Genomic DNA, 15,327 nt, shown 5'->3' with positions numbered 1-15,327 from the left:
TCTGTCTTGCTGTTGGCATCTAGTCTTGACCCAAGAGTAGGCATGGAATGTCACCCACAGGACCAGTCCCCTGAGCTGTCAACACCAGATAACTCTTCTTCCCTTAATGCACTGATTCAAGAGAGCTGTGGGGAACCTTTTCCATGGCCGGGAGGAGAACACGGGAGAAGGAATTTGCTCTTCTGCATGTCTCTGTTTGCTGAGGCCTGAGGGGTGGGCCCAGCATCTGCCAGCCTGATAGTCTTGTGTATTCAGTTACGCAGCTCCTTCAAGCAAGCCTTCGGGAAGAAGAAGTCCCCCAAGTCAGCGTCCTCCCATTCAGACATTGAGGAGATGACGGATTCTTCTCTGCCTTCCTCACCAAAGCTACCACACAATGGATCCACGGGCTCCACTCCCCTGCTGCGAAACTCTCACTCCAATTCTCTGTAAGTCTGTCTTCTGGGGTCACTCTGGTCATCTTTGGCCCGAGAGCTCTCTCCAACAGGAATGGCTAGGAGTCCCATTACGCTCTCTCTGCTCCTTGGGGTCCTTTGTGTCTTGCATTCATGGGACTCTGCATGTTCTTTCCATGTTTCAGGACTGGAAAGTTTTTTGTTCTGCTGGCATCAGTGTGGATAATTAGCTGGCTGGTCTTCGGCAAGTGGTTTAACCTTTCTTTGTTTCCATTTCTCTCTCAAACTGGGACAGTGGTTGTCTCCTTATCCTGTCCTAAGGATTGAACAGATAAGTAGATGTGAAAAGCTGCAGCCGGTATGCTCTGTTGGGGGGACGATGGTATAAGTGTTGGCAGTTTGGGCTGAAATTCTGGTTTATTTGGGTGGCAGGGCTGAGAGAGTTTACACTTTTCATCTTGGATCAAAATTTAGTCTTGACTCTTTCTCTGACTAAGGTCAGCACTCAAAAGCTAGAAGTTTAAAAAATAGAGTGATTCAGTGACCATTCTCTTTACCAAAGGGTTCTATATTTCGCAGCGTGATTCAACACCCTGAACTCTCCCCGTTGATTGTAAATGAGTCAGTTTGTACAGAGCTCTTTGGGAACACAACTGGTTGAGTGAGACAGGCGATTGCTCACTTGGCCTTGGCTTAGGTGCTGTTCCCCTTGACACCGAGTTACATAGAAAGGAAGAGTCATCTGCTCTTGCCCAGACAAGTGCCCATGGTTTCCACTGAGCACCCACTCATCATTGTTCCATCAGCGCACAGGGAGACACCTGTGTGTCCCATCTCAAACCCGAGGCCCAGACTCTGGAGGCAAGAAGCTTGGTCAGGAATGGCTTAGGACAGACAGGCGGGGACCCGGGTATCTGCTCAGAATGCGGCTCAGCTGACTCCCTGCAGTAGTGAGAGAGATTGCCCCTGCCCCACGGGACTAAGTTCCTTCAGAGCCCTTGGTATCACCAGGCAAGAAAAGGAAGAACTGGCACTCAAGCAGGCTGCAAGGGCAGTTCCCATGAGACGAGACAGTGCCTGGGAGAAGCGGATCACTGCGGTTGGGGTCAGATCAGCCAGCAAGCTAGGGTTGGGAGGTGGGGAGTAGACACCTGAGTGAGGTGGTGGACACCTCAGTTTCCTCACTGGTGAAAGAGGGATGAGTTCCATCTATGTCACTGGATTCTCACGAGGGGGGAGTCAGATCCCTTGCCTGCAGGGCCACCTCCTTTCTGTCTCAGGAGGCCATGGCTGTGGGGCCACCCCCGAGCCCACTCAGCCAGCCAGCCCGCCCACAGAAGACAGCGGCCTGCAGGCAGCATCCCAAGTCCAGCTCACCAGACGGGTGCAGGAAATGCAGGTGAGAGGGTGAGCCAGGACTAGCCCATTGCCTGCTCGGATCACACGGAAGACAGGCAGTGGGAGTGAGGAGGCAGAGTTTAGGGCCCTGACTTTTATTTATGAACCCACCCTCCGTGAAGAATGGTCTCCATTTTACATAAATCAGCGGCTCCTCTTCTCTTGGTGGGGGGTGCCCTGGCAAGAAGGTGGGGACGGACACTTCCATTCTGGGCGAAGGTGTAAGCCCGAGCAGCAGGAGGGAGAGGAGCGCGGAGGGCTGGACTGTGGCTCCTGCCCAGCACCCTGTATGCTGGCGTGTGGGTTAAACCAGTTCTCTGGAGCATGGTCCCGTCTGCCCTTCAGGGTGCCCAGGAGGCGCATAAAGGGCCAACTGCCTGTGGCTCACCTGCCATCATCCCAGTTCAGTTGTTTCCTGAGCAGGAGAATAGGAGACCCCTCATCTGCTCTTTATGGGTTGATAGAGACTTCTCCTATGTCAGCCTGTGTGAGCAGGACACTGTTTGAGATGGTTCTGGAGACACCAAAGAGGATGTTAACCCGATTCCCACCGCTGAGGTTTAGGGCCCGTGGGGACACGACACAGTGGAGCTGATTCCACTCTTGGGGTCTGCTCTGTGCCAGGCACCATTCTTGGCTCCGGCAACAGCAGTGTATCAGAGAGTCAAGTCCCCACTCCATTGTAGACCCCATGTGTCAGGGGGTGAGATGGTTGTTAAACACGGAAAGCTGGATAAATGAGAAGAATTGGACAGTGCGAAGGGTTCATGCTGGGAATTGAAACAGTGTGTTGGGATGCAGAGGACCTTGACAGCAGCTGCAGACAGGGTGGCCCGGAAAGGCCCCTCTGAGGAGGTGATGTTTCAGCCAAGACCTGTGTGCCAGGAGGGATCCCTGGTTAGTTCTTGTTGGTAACGCTTTGACAGACTCAATCACAAAGCACAGAGGCTTTACCTGCGGCTATCGATCACTGCTTCCCTCCAGACCTAACACGGACATCCGTCTTGAGCAGGCAGCCTGCCCTGTGGCGATGCTGGCCCCAGGCTCCGCCTGTCCTGTGGGCCCATGTCCTCGGTGTGTCCAGCCTCAGGCAGGGAGGGGACAGAATGGGACTCCTGCAGGCAGCTGGGGTGCACCGAGCCTCTTCCCATTGACCACTGAGCAGGGCTTACAATCTGGGAGGCTGCTGCTGCTAAGTCGCTTCAGTCGTGTCCGACTCTGTGCGACCCCATAGACGGCAGCCCACCAGGCTCCCCCGTCCCTGGGATTCTCCAGGCAAGAACACTGGAGTGGGTCGCCATCTTCTCCAATGCATGAAAGTGAAAAGTGAACATGAAGTTGCTCAGTCGTGTCCGACTCTTAGCGACCCTATGGACTGCAGCCCACCAGGCTCCTGTGTCCATGGGATTTTCTAGGCAAGAGTACTGGAGTAGGGTGCCACTGCCTTCTCCACGACCTGGGAGGGGAGAAGTGAAATAAGTGTGCCCCGTGGGGTGGGGGTGGGGGGCCTCAGTGAACACGGAGCTGACTCCACCTCCCAGCCAGCAGGGCAGCTTTCCTGGTGGGACCTGGAACCAGGCCTGGTGTGTCTGAGAAAGCTGGGTGTGGCCAGCGTGGCTGCCGCATCGTGGGCACGTGGAAAGTGGTGGGGAAGGAGGCGGCACCAGTCTAGAACACGTGAGGCTTTGAAGCTGTAGGTGAGTTTGCATCTGATTTCCCGTGTGTTGGGGAGGCCTTGGAGAGTTTTCAGCAGGAACGTGAGATTGTCTAAATTAACATCTCACAAGTGGAGTGTGAGGAGGGAGACTGCGGCAGAGGCCGACAACATGCTCCCCTCACTGCCCAGCCCCCGCTACCCCCAGGTGCTCTGGCCTGTTTTGTTGTTTGAACTCGCCACTCACGGTCACCATCCCTGGGCCTTTGCCCTTTCTGTGCCCTCTGCCTGGCACAAGCGGCTCAGTGTTACCCTATCAGCAAGGCCCGGCCCAGGCACCTCGTATGAAACCACATCCACCACCAGCCAGCACTCCCAACAGCCCCCTTCCGTGTTTTATTTTTTCCCCGTTGTAGATATCACCACCTGTTATGGAGCACCTCCTTGGTTATTTCTTCTTTGCCCCAATTTTCCAGTCTCCAGGTGAAGCTCCATGTAGTTAGGTACCCTGTTGGGTTTGTGGGCATTCGGATATTAGGTGGAATGAGTAAGTGATGCTAATGGTGAATCCTGAGTGGACTTAGGATATATTCTGAAAGGAAAGCTGATAGCACCTTATGATGCGGCATGTGAAGGGAAGAGACGAAGAAATGTTGAATATTCCTAGATTTGCAACTTGAGGACTTGGGGGTGTGGAGGTATTGTTTCTGGGATGGGTGAAAGACACACACTGGGCCAGGAGGGGACCAGGAGCTGTGGTTTGGCCGTGTGAGGTGTGAGATGCCCAGGAGACATCCCTGTGGAAATGCCAGCCAGCCTGGAGTTCCTAAAGGTTGAGATTTGGGAAACATGAGCTCACAGGTGGTTCAAAAGCTGGGAAACTGGAGGGATCCTCTAAGGAATTGAATAGATATGGGGGAGAGACAGAGGGACAAGGACTGAGTTCTGGGACTCTCAGATATTTGACGTTCGGGAGGAGAAAGTAGAGCAGCCAGGGAGGTGAGTGGAAACCCAGGGGCAGAGAGAAGAGTCCATTTGGAGGAGGGAGGAGTAACTGGGCCAGAAGCTGCCAGGCAGCCAAGCATGTTGAGGCGAGGGTGGCAGCGATGTGCCCAGCCTGTGGGGCTCCTGGAGCCCAAAGCCAGAGCACTGCCTCCAAACCCAAACCACTTTCCCCAGAGGGACCGGGCGGGACCACTCTTGGCTCAGTAGCCCTTTCCTGACATTCCATAGCATCCGCGCACACTGGAGATGTTTGTTTTGGGTCTGGTTTTCCAAAGGGTGGGCAGAGAGCAAATGGTTCTTTCCAGCCTTGAAGGGTTTGTAAGAATGTGCAGATCTAGACATGAGAGGGCGTTCAAAGAAGATACCAAAGGCAGAGGAGTCGGAGCTCGGAAAAGTTCCTACAACGTGGGTGGAAGGAATGGCCATGTGGGAAGGCAGTGTTTCCCACACTCGGGGTGTGTAAAATTAGGTATGCCCCCAACCCTGCTTCCTGGGCAAGACGGCAGAAATATGCTGGCATTAAGTGTTAGGGGCAGAGTAGGAAAAATTAATATCAAGTTGCTTCAGTAAGCAGTTCACGGAGGGGACGAGCGTGTGTTGAGTGCCTGCAGGATATAGTTCTGGAGCATGGCCCTGGGGTTAAGTAGACCCACCAGATTTCTTTGTGCTTCTCACATCTTTAGTAGGCATGTCAATTGCTTTATGCCTCCCTCTTCTTAAAACGGAAATAACTGTAGCACCTTTTCCTGAAGTTGGTGGTATACGTAGTACATTAAATAGTACACTGCAGATGCCCAGTGCAGTGGTCTATGTATTCAGTAGCTGTTATGTGGGGGTCAGTGTGATCAGATGCAACAGACGAGAATCCTGGTCCTAGAGGAGCCAGCAGCCGGGTCGGGAGTGATTATCGATGACACAGCAGAAGTCTAGGCAGGAACCGGGGGAACATCTGGCGTGGGCAGCAGGCACAGAGACTGACTCTTAGTTGGGGCTCATTTTCAGCATCATCTCTGAGTTGTAGGACACCCCTCCTGGGCAGTCTTGCCATGCTGTGTTTCTGAGAAGTGACCGATTTGGGGGTGGTAGAGTGGGGCTCATAGGGGGGCCTTGAACTCTTGGTAGGGTTACTTGTAGCAGACTTTCTTCCTTTGTAAAGTTATTGTTTGGCCAAGCTTCACAGTGTAACTCATGTGATAAATTCCACAAAGCGGGTGCCAAGGAAATGTTGTCTCTCTTTGCTGAGAAAGCTTTCTGGGGAGAAGCACAGACCATGTGAAGGAGACTGGAGCAAAATGCCTTGCCATGTGACAGACAGACAGTGTGAACCAAAGCCGATTGTTCTTTGCAATGACCTGGAATCTTTGAATTTGGATGAGACAGGGTTTGGCTAAGACCAGAGTGTCACAGTGGAATTTTGTTCAGACTTTACACTCCATTTAAACCAGGAAACCATAGTCCTCTCTCAAGAATGAAGCAGTTTTTCCAAGTTCCCCTTGAAAACCTCCCAAACCAAAAAAATATATGTATATTATATATATGTGACTATATAGTTAAACCCTACAAACCACAGTCACAGAGAGCTGAGAGAGGGTGGCAGTGGGCGGAGGGGGAGGATATGGTTTCTAAAGACATTACTGTCTCTCTAACCCAAATCTGTCTTAGCCCTAAATCTGTTGGCCCCAAATCTGTTTCTCACAAGTATGAAACCGGAATAATTAGGAGATTTTCAAGGGTCTGTTGGAGGTCTCAGATTTTTGAAGTGAAGTTTTATTGGCTGCTGACAACTTTTTAAAAAGAAGTGGTTTTGTATCTCTCAAAATAGTTCAGGGTGCTGGTCAAGAAAACAACCACAAAAAGATTTGCCTGTTCAGGTGTTAAATTTTTCTTCTAGTCCTTTCGGTCCCCCAGATACAACTGTGTCTCTTTTAACAGTGATCACGGGCCTCCTGTTTGGCAATTAACATGTCCACTCTCTCTCTTGGTTTCACAGGTCAGGTTTGGTTTGGTCATATCCAGTGCTTGGGTCCTGGAGAGAGGGCTCGCATGATTATTTCTGCAGACCACATGCTCACTATGTCATTCAGAGATAATCAGCTTCAGCTTTGTGACTTTCTGAACTTGGGCTTTTTTTTTCTTTTTTTCTTTTTTCTGTTTTCGGTCCAAGAAATGTCCAAGCTTTCTCTTCTGGATCACCCTGCACCTCAGCTCCTATCATTGAAATCAACAGAACCTTTTCTAAATTGAACTGTCTTTTCTAACACTGCATTTCATTGCTACTTTTATGATCTCCCAATTTGTGCTGACTTGCCAGGTAGTGGAAGGACAGACCTCAGTAATCAAATAAGGAACCCAGCCTGGAAGCACCACCTCTTAAAACAGGGACTCACGGGGTCCCACAGTCCCCTGATCTGGTGTCCAGCCAGGGTAGGACTGCTCACCACGGTGTTTCATGTTTTCAGATAAAATTTTGGTTTTCATGTCATACCATCCTCTCTGCTAATGACATGAGATGTTTTTCTTACTTGCCATGGGCTTATTAAGCAGTGTGGGGTCAGGGAATGAAAGAATGTTTCTCTCTCTGAACACCTTTAAAGGAATGGGCTTTAGAACATGACCGGAGACAAACATCACCCATCTGTATCTGTCGGTTTTTTCCCCTTTTTGGCAAATAAAAATTGCCCTCAGCTGTCTGCGCCTGGAGAGTCTGATCTTTAAAATAGACAGTTGACCTTGTTTCTCTGAGTAGGTTTTGATATCAAGGGCTATATAGTGTCAGTATAGGGGCCCAGCTTATGTATACATCACTTACTGTTCTCTTTGGCCGGCTTCTGTTTATCCCTGAATCTCTGGGATTTGGCTAAAGGACATACCATTCAGATTGCCAGAACTCTGCAAAGAAACAGTGTAGAGAAGCAACCAAGTCTGTGTATTTCAGGTGCTTTTGCTATTGTCACTTCCGGGAAGCTTCTCTCATAGCTCAGCTGGTAAAGAATCTGCCTGCAGTGCAGGAGACCCCGGTTCAATTCCTGGGTCAGGAAGAGCCGCTGGAGAAGGGTTAGGCTACCCATTCCAGTATTCTTGGGCTTCCCTTTTGGCTCAGCTGGTAAAGAATCCGCCTGCAATGCGGGAGACCCCAGTTCGATCCCTGGGTTAGGAAGATCCCCTGGAGAAGGGAAAGGCTACCCACTCCAGTATTTGGCCTGGAGAATTCCATGATAGGCCATGGGGTTGCAAAGAGTCAGACACAACTGAGCAACTTGCACTTTCACTTTCACTTCCGGGAAGCACCAGGGAGTTGGATATATGGGGTCCTTTGCCGTCTGAGCCACCAGGGAAGCCCCTTTTATACAGGATTACTCCTGAACAAACCTGATGATGGAGTAGTGGTCGGGGGCAACTCAGAGGAGCTGCACTCAGAGCTGCCTTGGTCAGCAACACTTCTCTTTCCCTAGCATTTCGGAGTGCATGGACAGCGAAGCTGAGACGGTCATGCAGCTTCGAAACGAGCTGAGAGACAAGGAGATGAAGCTGACCGACATCCGCCTGGAAGCCCTCAGCTCTGCCCACCAGCTGGACCAGCTGCGGGAGGCCATGAACAGGATGCAGGTGAGCCCCAGGCTGCAGGGGAGAAGCTGTTCCCACCACGGTGCCCTCCCCCCCACTCCCACCGGACAGCCTTCTGAACTTCGAGGTTGGACCCTTCACCCAAGGCTCAGCCTGACGCCTCTTCTTCCGCCAAGCCCTTTTGAATCCTGCAGCTGGGAGTGTTAGTGCGGTGCCCTCTTCTGAATCCCTATAGCTTTGTTCTGTCCCCGGCTCCTCTCACCTTCTCATGCAGACTGAAGGCATCTGTGTCTTCTGAGCTATTCTCTTTTGCATCCCTTCCTCTGGATGTGTGAGCACCAGTGCTTAACACACAGTAGTTCCTTCACAAATACAGAGTAAAAGACCCCTATGGGTTCTACCAAATCGGACCTCAACTGGAGAGCAGTGTTTCCCAAAGGAGGTTCCATGGAACACTCATTCCACGAGAGTCTGTGTGAAAAGAAAGCTCCTTGATCAAATTTGTTTGAGAGATACTGCACACTGTGTGTGCCTCTCAGATTTATAATGTGTACCAGCTTATTAAAGGCTCTGAGATATCAAGTCTTGCAGTAAAGGCTTGGGTTGAGAAAGCCAGAGGTTTCCAGTCTTCTTAGATATGAATTCTTCCACCTACCACCCATATTCTGGGAAAGATTTCTGAGGTGTTTGTCAAAGAAGGCCAGCTCTCAGACCTTCCCCTGCCAGAGAGGCCTTCTGTATAAAGCAAAGGAACCACGTCGAACAATGTCTCTGAGAGTGTAACTTACTGTACCTCGGCCAGGATGCGCATTTGATCCCTGCAGGGAACTTTCAAATTCCTCCTCCAGAAAAGGCTTGGTCACAGTATATCAGCCCAGTGAGTGAGTTTCTGCCTTCCCCTTTACAGAGCGAAATAGAGAAACTGAAGGCCGAGAATGACCGGCTGAAGTCAGAGTCTCAAGGCAGTGGCTGCAGCCGGGCGCCCTCCCAGGTGTCCCTGTCCACCTCCCCCAGGCAGTCCCTGGGGCTCTCCCAGCACAGCCTGAATCTCGCCGAGTCCAGCAGCCTGGGTGAGTGGCGTCACAGCGCCTGCCGTAGGCCCTCTGGTCTCTAAGCAGGAGCCCCAAGATGAGCAGGTCAGCAGATCAAATGGAGAAGCAGAGGCGTGTGTGCACTTAGGGTGTGTGCCTGTGTGTGTATGTGGGTGTGCGTCTGCTACCAACATGAGCCCAGCCGTTAGACTGCTGTCATGCTTTGCTCCAGTGCCCCGAGTTCTCCAAGCCGTGAGCTTGGATCCCCTCGCCCACCATGCTGAGTTGTGTTTGATCCATTTTAAGAGGCTGACCTGCAAGCTGTATGCTGCCTACCACCCCCTCATGGTAAACGGTCCCACCTGGGATGATGGCTTGGTTTATGACCTTCCTGCCTTGGGGAGGGATTCTAGGCTGGCTGGATAATTAGCGAGCGCCATCTAAGTTTTCTTTGTATGCCTCCCGAGGCTGACGCTTTTGATTTCTTATCCATGAGGCTGCTCTTGCTATCGTTCTGGTTGAGTCTCCCTCGCACTTCATTCAGCAAGGTGCATCGTCAGCCCGCTGGCTCCTTGGTTGGCCCGCTGTTGGTTCTGTGGTTGCACTCTCCATGCTGCCCCCTCCCCGCCCCTGCACGGCGACACCCGCTCTGTCCTGCTGCTGTGCCAACCAGCAGCGGGGGTGTCGGGAGGCCGGCTTCGCTGTCCCATGTGCCTAAGGCTGTCGATGTTTTCCATTCGCAGACATGTTGCTGGATGACGCTGGTGAATGCTCGGCTCGGAAGGAAGGAGGCAGGCATGTTAAGATAGTTGTCAGCTTTCAGGAGGAAATGAAGTGGAAGGAGGTTAGTTGGATCCCTTACCCTGCTCAGCCTGCCCCTTCCCCAGGCAGAACTGCCTAGCGTAGTAATTCCATCATCACACCCATCATCTCAGAGCCTGGGGTGACTTGGAAATAGTACTAATGCTTTCCCTAACTAACCCTAAATCCCCAGCAGCATCTTGATACCACAAACGTGAACAAATGGCCCTTCCCTAGCTCTCGTGTTTGGAATATTTATAGAGAGTCCTTAAAATTGGTCCAGGTTGCCCCACTTTCAAGTATCTAACTAAACATTACCATCAGTCAGAAATGGCTTTTCCGAATTTAGTATGTTCCCAAAACTCTTCAAAGGCAGCTAAGCACATTTAGCACAGAAGGTACAGAAATCAGCTGACCAAGAGCACCAGTTTTATCCATTCGTCAGAGGTTGCTGACCAAGTAGACTCTGGGAGGCAGAGGTGGCCAAGCCCAGGAGCACACAGGCGCTAGCAGTGGAGATGGTGGGACACCCTGATTTGCTGAAGCTAGGGCATCTGAGTTTTATGTGCTCTTCCAGGGTCCAGAGGTCATATCCTCATCAGACTGTTCTAGGGTGGGGGGCAGGGGTTGATAATCAAAGTTGATTTTTAGTCATTGATTAAATCCAAATGATGCTGGGAATGACTGCCTCTCATATAAGTGAGAGGCCTCATGAGCCTCTAATGTGAGTCCCTTGAAGTTTTTGCTTGCTTATTATTTCTGAGTGTTTTAGCCAACAGGCTATTAAAAGCTCTGAGATCTTGGGAGCCCAAAGTGGCCATCAGAACACAGCATCTCTAGCCAGACTTCTCTGCCAGAGGATTCCGCGTGTGGCTGGCCATCTAGTCTCACTGAAGAGGGGGGCTGCTAGGGGTCTGAGCATCATCTAGTTTAGAAAGATCCAATAAACAACTCCATTTTCAGAGCTCGGCTGGTAGAGTGATAGATTACCAAGGTGGAAGTCATTCTTATAACTTATGATACCTGTGAATGCCTTTTATTCTAATGATCATCAACACAAACAGATAGATCTAACACCTTATAAAACTTTGTCCCTTTTCAAAATGGTGTTGTTCTGGATCACCACCACATCTTGATGAGGTTGGCTGCCCAGATTTTATCATCTCCATTTTACAGCTGAGAAACCCAGGACCCCAGCATCACTTACCTAAGGCTGTAAGGGAAGTGGTGGGGCCAGATCATCTCACTGCAAGATAGGTGCTTTCTTCTCTGCTGATGTTGCTCAGCTGGCAAATATATCCCCAGGTCTCCCCACTTCTCTCTACCCTCCTAATTATTATATTCTTATCAGCATTTCAGATATTTTAAAACCAAACAGAATGGAATGTTCTACTAGTTTCCTTTAGTCGGTATGATGAGTTAGCCCCTACTATGCAGAGCTCTGTGGGCAGCAAGGCAAAAGAAGTAGAAAAAGATTTTTTTGTGTGTGTGAACTTCTGGGAGTCTTACTGGTTTTCAGAATTGAGCATGTTTAAAATTTTAACTAGAAGAAAAAAATCAATATTATTAAAAAAACAGAAGAAAAGAAAAAGATCCCAAAGGAATTTGAGATTTAACAAGGAGACAAACTTGAGAGACAAATAAGACAAATACTCCAAAATAAACAACTACAAAATATATCATCATGTAAGTTGTGTACAAAACTATTGAAGCAGTGTGAGTGCTGAGCCTGGTGGGTTAATCAGTGAAGGCTTCCTAGAAGAGGTGAGTTCATAAGCAAAGTTTGGAAAGGGAGAGATGGCAGAAAGGAGAGAGGAGAGCATTCCCCATAGGGGATATGTGACCTACATCCATATGAGGTACACCTTCAGTAAAAGGTTCTAGATTCTAGAAAGGAGACCCTCTCTTCCTGACCCATGGGTTGTGATAGAGGAGGAAAGTGTTTAAGACAGTTGCTTTAATCCAAGTTATATCTGGTGTTAAAGCAAACAGGACTTGTGAGCCCCTCTCAAGCCACTGGTGGAGTTCTAAGACAATCTGAGTCCTCTGCTAACCTGAGTCAGAAAAGATCCACCTGTTTTTCACCTGTGGACATCTCACCCTTAGGATTCCAGACCGCACCTCTTCCTCATCGGCTGCATTGGAGTTAGTGGCAAGACGAAGTGGGACGTGCTTGATGGGGTGGTTAGACGGCTCTTCAAAGTAAGTGCTCCGTGGAGACAGCCATCCAAGTGGGGGCCTGGGCCTCGGGAAAAGAAAGGGTGGTTTGTTCCCTGAACGTGGTCATTTCTTGGCCTGTGTCCCTTCTCCCACATTCTTCCGTTGCTGGGACTTATGCCTGGTTGTCAAGGGAACAGAAGGAGGATGCTAAGTACAGACTGGTGTCAGGACCAACAGACGAGAACACCTGCCCTTTGCAGAGGTTGGCCAGCCTGGAACCATTGCACGAGCCTCTCAAAGTGAACCGCTAACGGCCACGTTCTGTCTTCACCTTAGACTGTCCTGTTGGGTGTGTTCTGGGGCTGGGGCCAAGACATCCCATTTCCACCCTTCATTTTGGTGAGGGGATCTAATCCACCTTGCCCAGTGTCCTGTGCCAACATTTCAGAGTCTGTGATTTGTGCTATGTGTGACATTGACTCCTGACCCATGGCTAGTGTCAAGGATGTTGGCACAGTTACTTTTCTGTTCATTCTGTTCATCATTGGAGTGGGTGTTTGCCACAGGAGAAATAACTAATGAGCATCTAGGTGAACCTTGATGTGTTGGTGATTTGAAAGAAGCTTTTAGTACATTTTTTGGTCTATTGCCCTAAAGTAGGTCAATGACCAGAGTGTTCATTCATCACATCCCCAAGTATTAATAATTGCCCACATTTTTTGTGTGTCAGAGACCATATTGGTCTGGTTGTTGGTCTGATTTTGAAATCTGACTTTTAACCTAGTACGCTCTAGTTTCCCAGCATCTAGACTGAGGTGGCTTCACACAGAGAAAATTCTGTCCTTGGACTCAAGCTTGCTTCCCATTTTGGCAGACCAGTCTGCAGAAGTGAGATGGGGTAAAAGGCGGAAATGGCTTAGGGCAGACCACGCCTGCTGCCTCAGCCAAACCTTGTCTCTGTTCATGGGCAGTTGGGACATCCTTGGACTGAAATGACCCCAGATCAGGCTGAAAAGAGCCAGGGAGGTGTCACAGGTGAGAAGTGAGACCATTAAAGGTAGCAGCTTGTTATCAGGATTCCAGCTCAGTTGTTTGGCTACCACAGAGCCCGTGGACTTTGTTCCAAGGTCATTGACCTAAAACCTCTCAGTCACTCATCTAATTTGGAACACTTTCCAAATTAAACACGCGTTTGTTTATGTAAAACTCTAGAGCTGCTTTTTTTTTTTTTTTTTTTTAAGCAGCCTGGAGTTTTGTTCCCTTTGTCATATAGTATGGCCCTTGACCTGAGCCAAAAGAAGAGGCTGGTGGAGAGATTTCTTATCAGAATTTTCATGCACTTCATGCATTTTCCAGCCCCATTCACAGGCCCCAGTGTCTTTAAAACTTCAGCTGAACTTAGAGAAAAAGCACCATAGCTTCCCTGCTTGGTTTATCCAGACTACACATGCACCATCTTTTTAGGGTTTGCCACCCTCCCATCACTAGCCACATAAATCTGTGCTTTAAGGGGCCTGTGATACGAGGACACCGCCCCCTCCATTGAAAGTCAGTTCTTCTGCCCCCCATTCCACAGGTCAGTTTCAACTCAGGCATCAGCTGGGGAAGAGAAGATGATCATAAATCACCCAATGAAAACGTGAGTCTTCCACAGATTTTTTCCCACATCTTTGACGGGGTCTTGATTTGATTTTTTCCAGGAGTACATCATCCACATTGACCCAGTGAGTCAGCTGGGGCTGAACTCCGACAGCGTCCTTGGCTACAGCATCGGGGATGTCAAGCGCAGCAACACCTCCGAGACCCCTGAGCTGCTTCCCTGCGGCTACCTGGTGGGGGAGAACACGACCATCTCCGTGGAGGTCAAAGGTAATCCGGCCACTTGCAGAAGGGGAGCTTCCAGAATTGCACTTTTTGTTCTGTGACTTGACTTGGCACAGGAACCAGTGGCCAGGATTTCATTTGTGTGTGTGAATGTGGGTTGTATGTTTTTTTTCCCCTGCCACCACAGTTACACTTACCTAAGCAACAGTCTTCAGTGTTTTCAACCACCATTGGAAACAAACAATTTTAGTTTATTGCTGAAATTACATAACAAGAGGTCCCATTAGCCTTATGACTCTGAAATAATGGAATCTTAATGTTGAAATGGAGCTCTGCTGATACCTGTGAGTTACTCCTGCTGGCAAGCCTTGGACGCGGTCCCATTCTACAGATGGGAGGCCACAGGGCACTGTGGCCAGGGAGGAGTCACTCAGAGCAGCCCGAAGAAACGCTGAAGCTCCTGCCCACGCAAGATGCTACTCAAGCCGCTGATTGCCTCATCACCCAGAGAGGCTACACCTCAGGCCAAAGTGTATTCTCTGGAACTTCAGACTCACAGAGGATCTGGGGGGTGGGGGGGTGGAATTTCATGGCCAAATAATCTTTATTCCCATCTGAGTTTGGGGGTGGGGAACAGGAGCATATGGGTTCTCTAAAGCCTCTGTCCTTTAATGTCCTGAGGCTTCCCTGGTGGCTGAGACAGTAAAGAATCCGCCTGCAATGGAGGAGACCCAGGTTCCATCCCTGGGTTGGGAAGATCCCCTGGAGAAGGAAATGGCTATCCACTCCAGTATTCTTGCCTGGAGAATTCCATGGACAGAAGAGCCTGGTAGGCTACAGTCTATGGGGCTGCAAGGAGTTGGACACGACTGACTAACACTTAACACTTTAATGTCCTAACTCTTAACTGTTAAAAAGGCTGAATGATCCAATCTTACACAAATGCATATGACTGCAAACCCCCTTTTCCTATATTTTATGAACCACCCAAAGAAGAGATTGCTAAACACTGTTCTAAGCTCAACTTTCACAGCATCTTGTATCTTCCCCACAAGGCACTGATTTTGACTGTAGTTTGGGGGCTGTTTGATGCAAACTTTGTTTCCTGGTTGGGAGGTTTTCCAAAAGCACCCAGCATTCTTCATCAATAGGAAGGAAGGTCTTGCTTCTCTGGTGACAAGCAGCAGGTTCCTGTTTGAGCCACATACACAGCCTTATTTGTTACCATTCATTCCACAACTGTGGCCTTGGGCTGCAGGTGACAGAAACCTACTCAAAAACTAGCTTTAGCCAAAAGGAAACACACAGGCTCAGGTACTTGGAAAATCCAGGCATGGACTTCAAGCACAGGTGGAACCAGGAGCTCCAGCAATGCCGTCAGGACCAGGCTTACCTCAGCTTTGCTTATTTATTGAGTTTTCTGCACTTGGCTGATCAATGGCCCTGACTCATCCGTCTAAGCTTAGGAAGCTTTTAAAAGAGGACAAGTGTAACA

The 15,327-nt window shown here is 49.7% G+C and overlaps 1 protein-coding gene across 5 annotated transcripts in view; it reads left to right on the top strand.

The window, feature by feature from the left end:
- NAV2 (neuron navigator 2) overlaps window positions 1-15,327 on the top strand; it is a 423,615-nt gene that overhangs the window by 386,667 nt on the left and 21,621 nt on the right. For all 5 annotated transcript variants that reach the window (XM_040255673.1, XM_040255672.1, XM_040255676.1 and 2 more), the window contains 6 exons: window positions 256-428; window positions 7,905-8,058; window positions 8,924-9,086; window positions 9,791-9,891; window positions 11,955-12,050; window positions 13,709-13,877. In XM_040255673.1, the coding sequence (XP_040111607.1) occupies window positions 256-428; window positions 7,905-8,058; window positions 8,924-9,086; window positions 9,791-9,891; window positions 11,955-12,050; window positions 13,709-13,877 (856 nt within the window). The remainder of the gene's footprint in view (window positions 1-255; window positions 429-7,904; window positions 8,059-8,923; window positions 9,087-9,790; window positions 9,892-11,954; window positions 12,051-13,708; window positions 13,878-15,327) is intronic.

Source organism: Oryx dammah, unplaced genomic scaffold (assembly GCF_014754425.2).
Source record: "Oryx dammah isolate SB20612 unplaced genomic scaffold, SCBI_Odam_1.1 HiC_scaffold_15, whole genome shotgun sequence".
Lineage (NCBI taxonomy): Eukaryota > Metazoa > Chordata > Mammalia > Artiodactyla > Bovidae > Oryx > Oryx dammah.
This window is presented reverse-complemented; position numbering and strand designations above follow the sequence as displayed.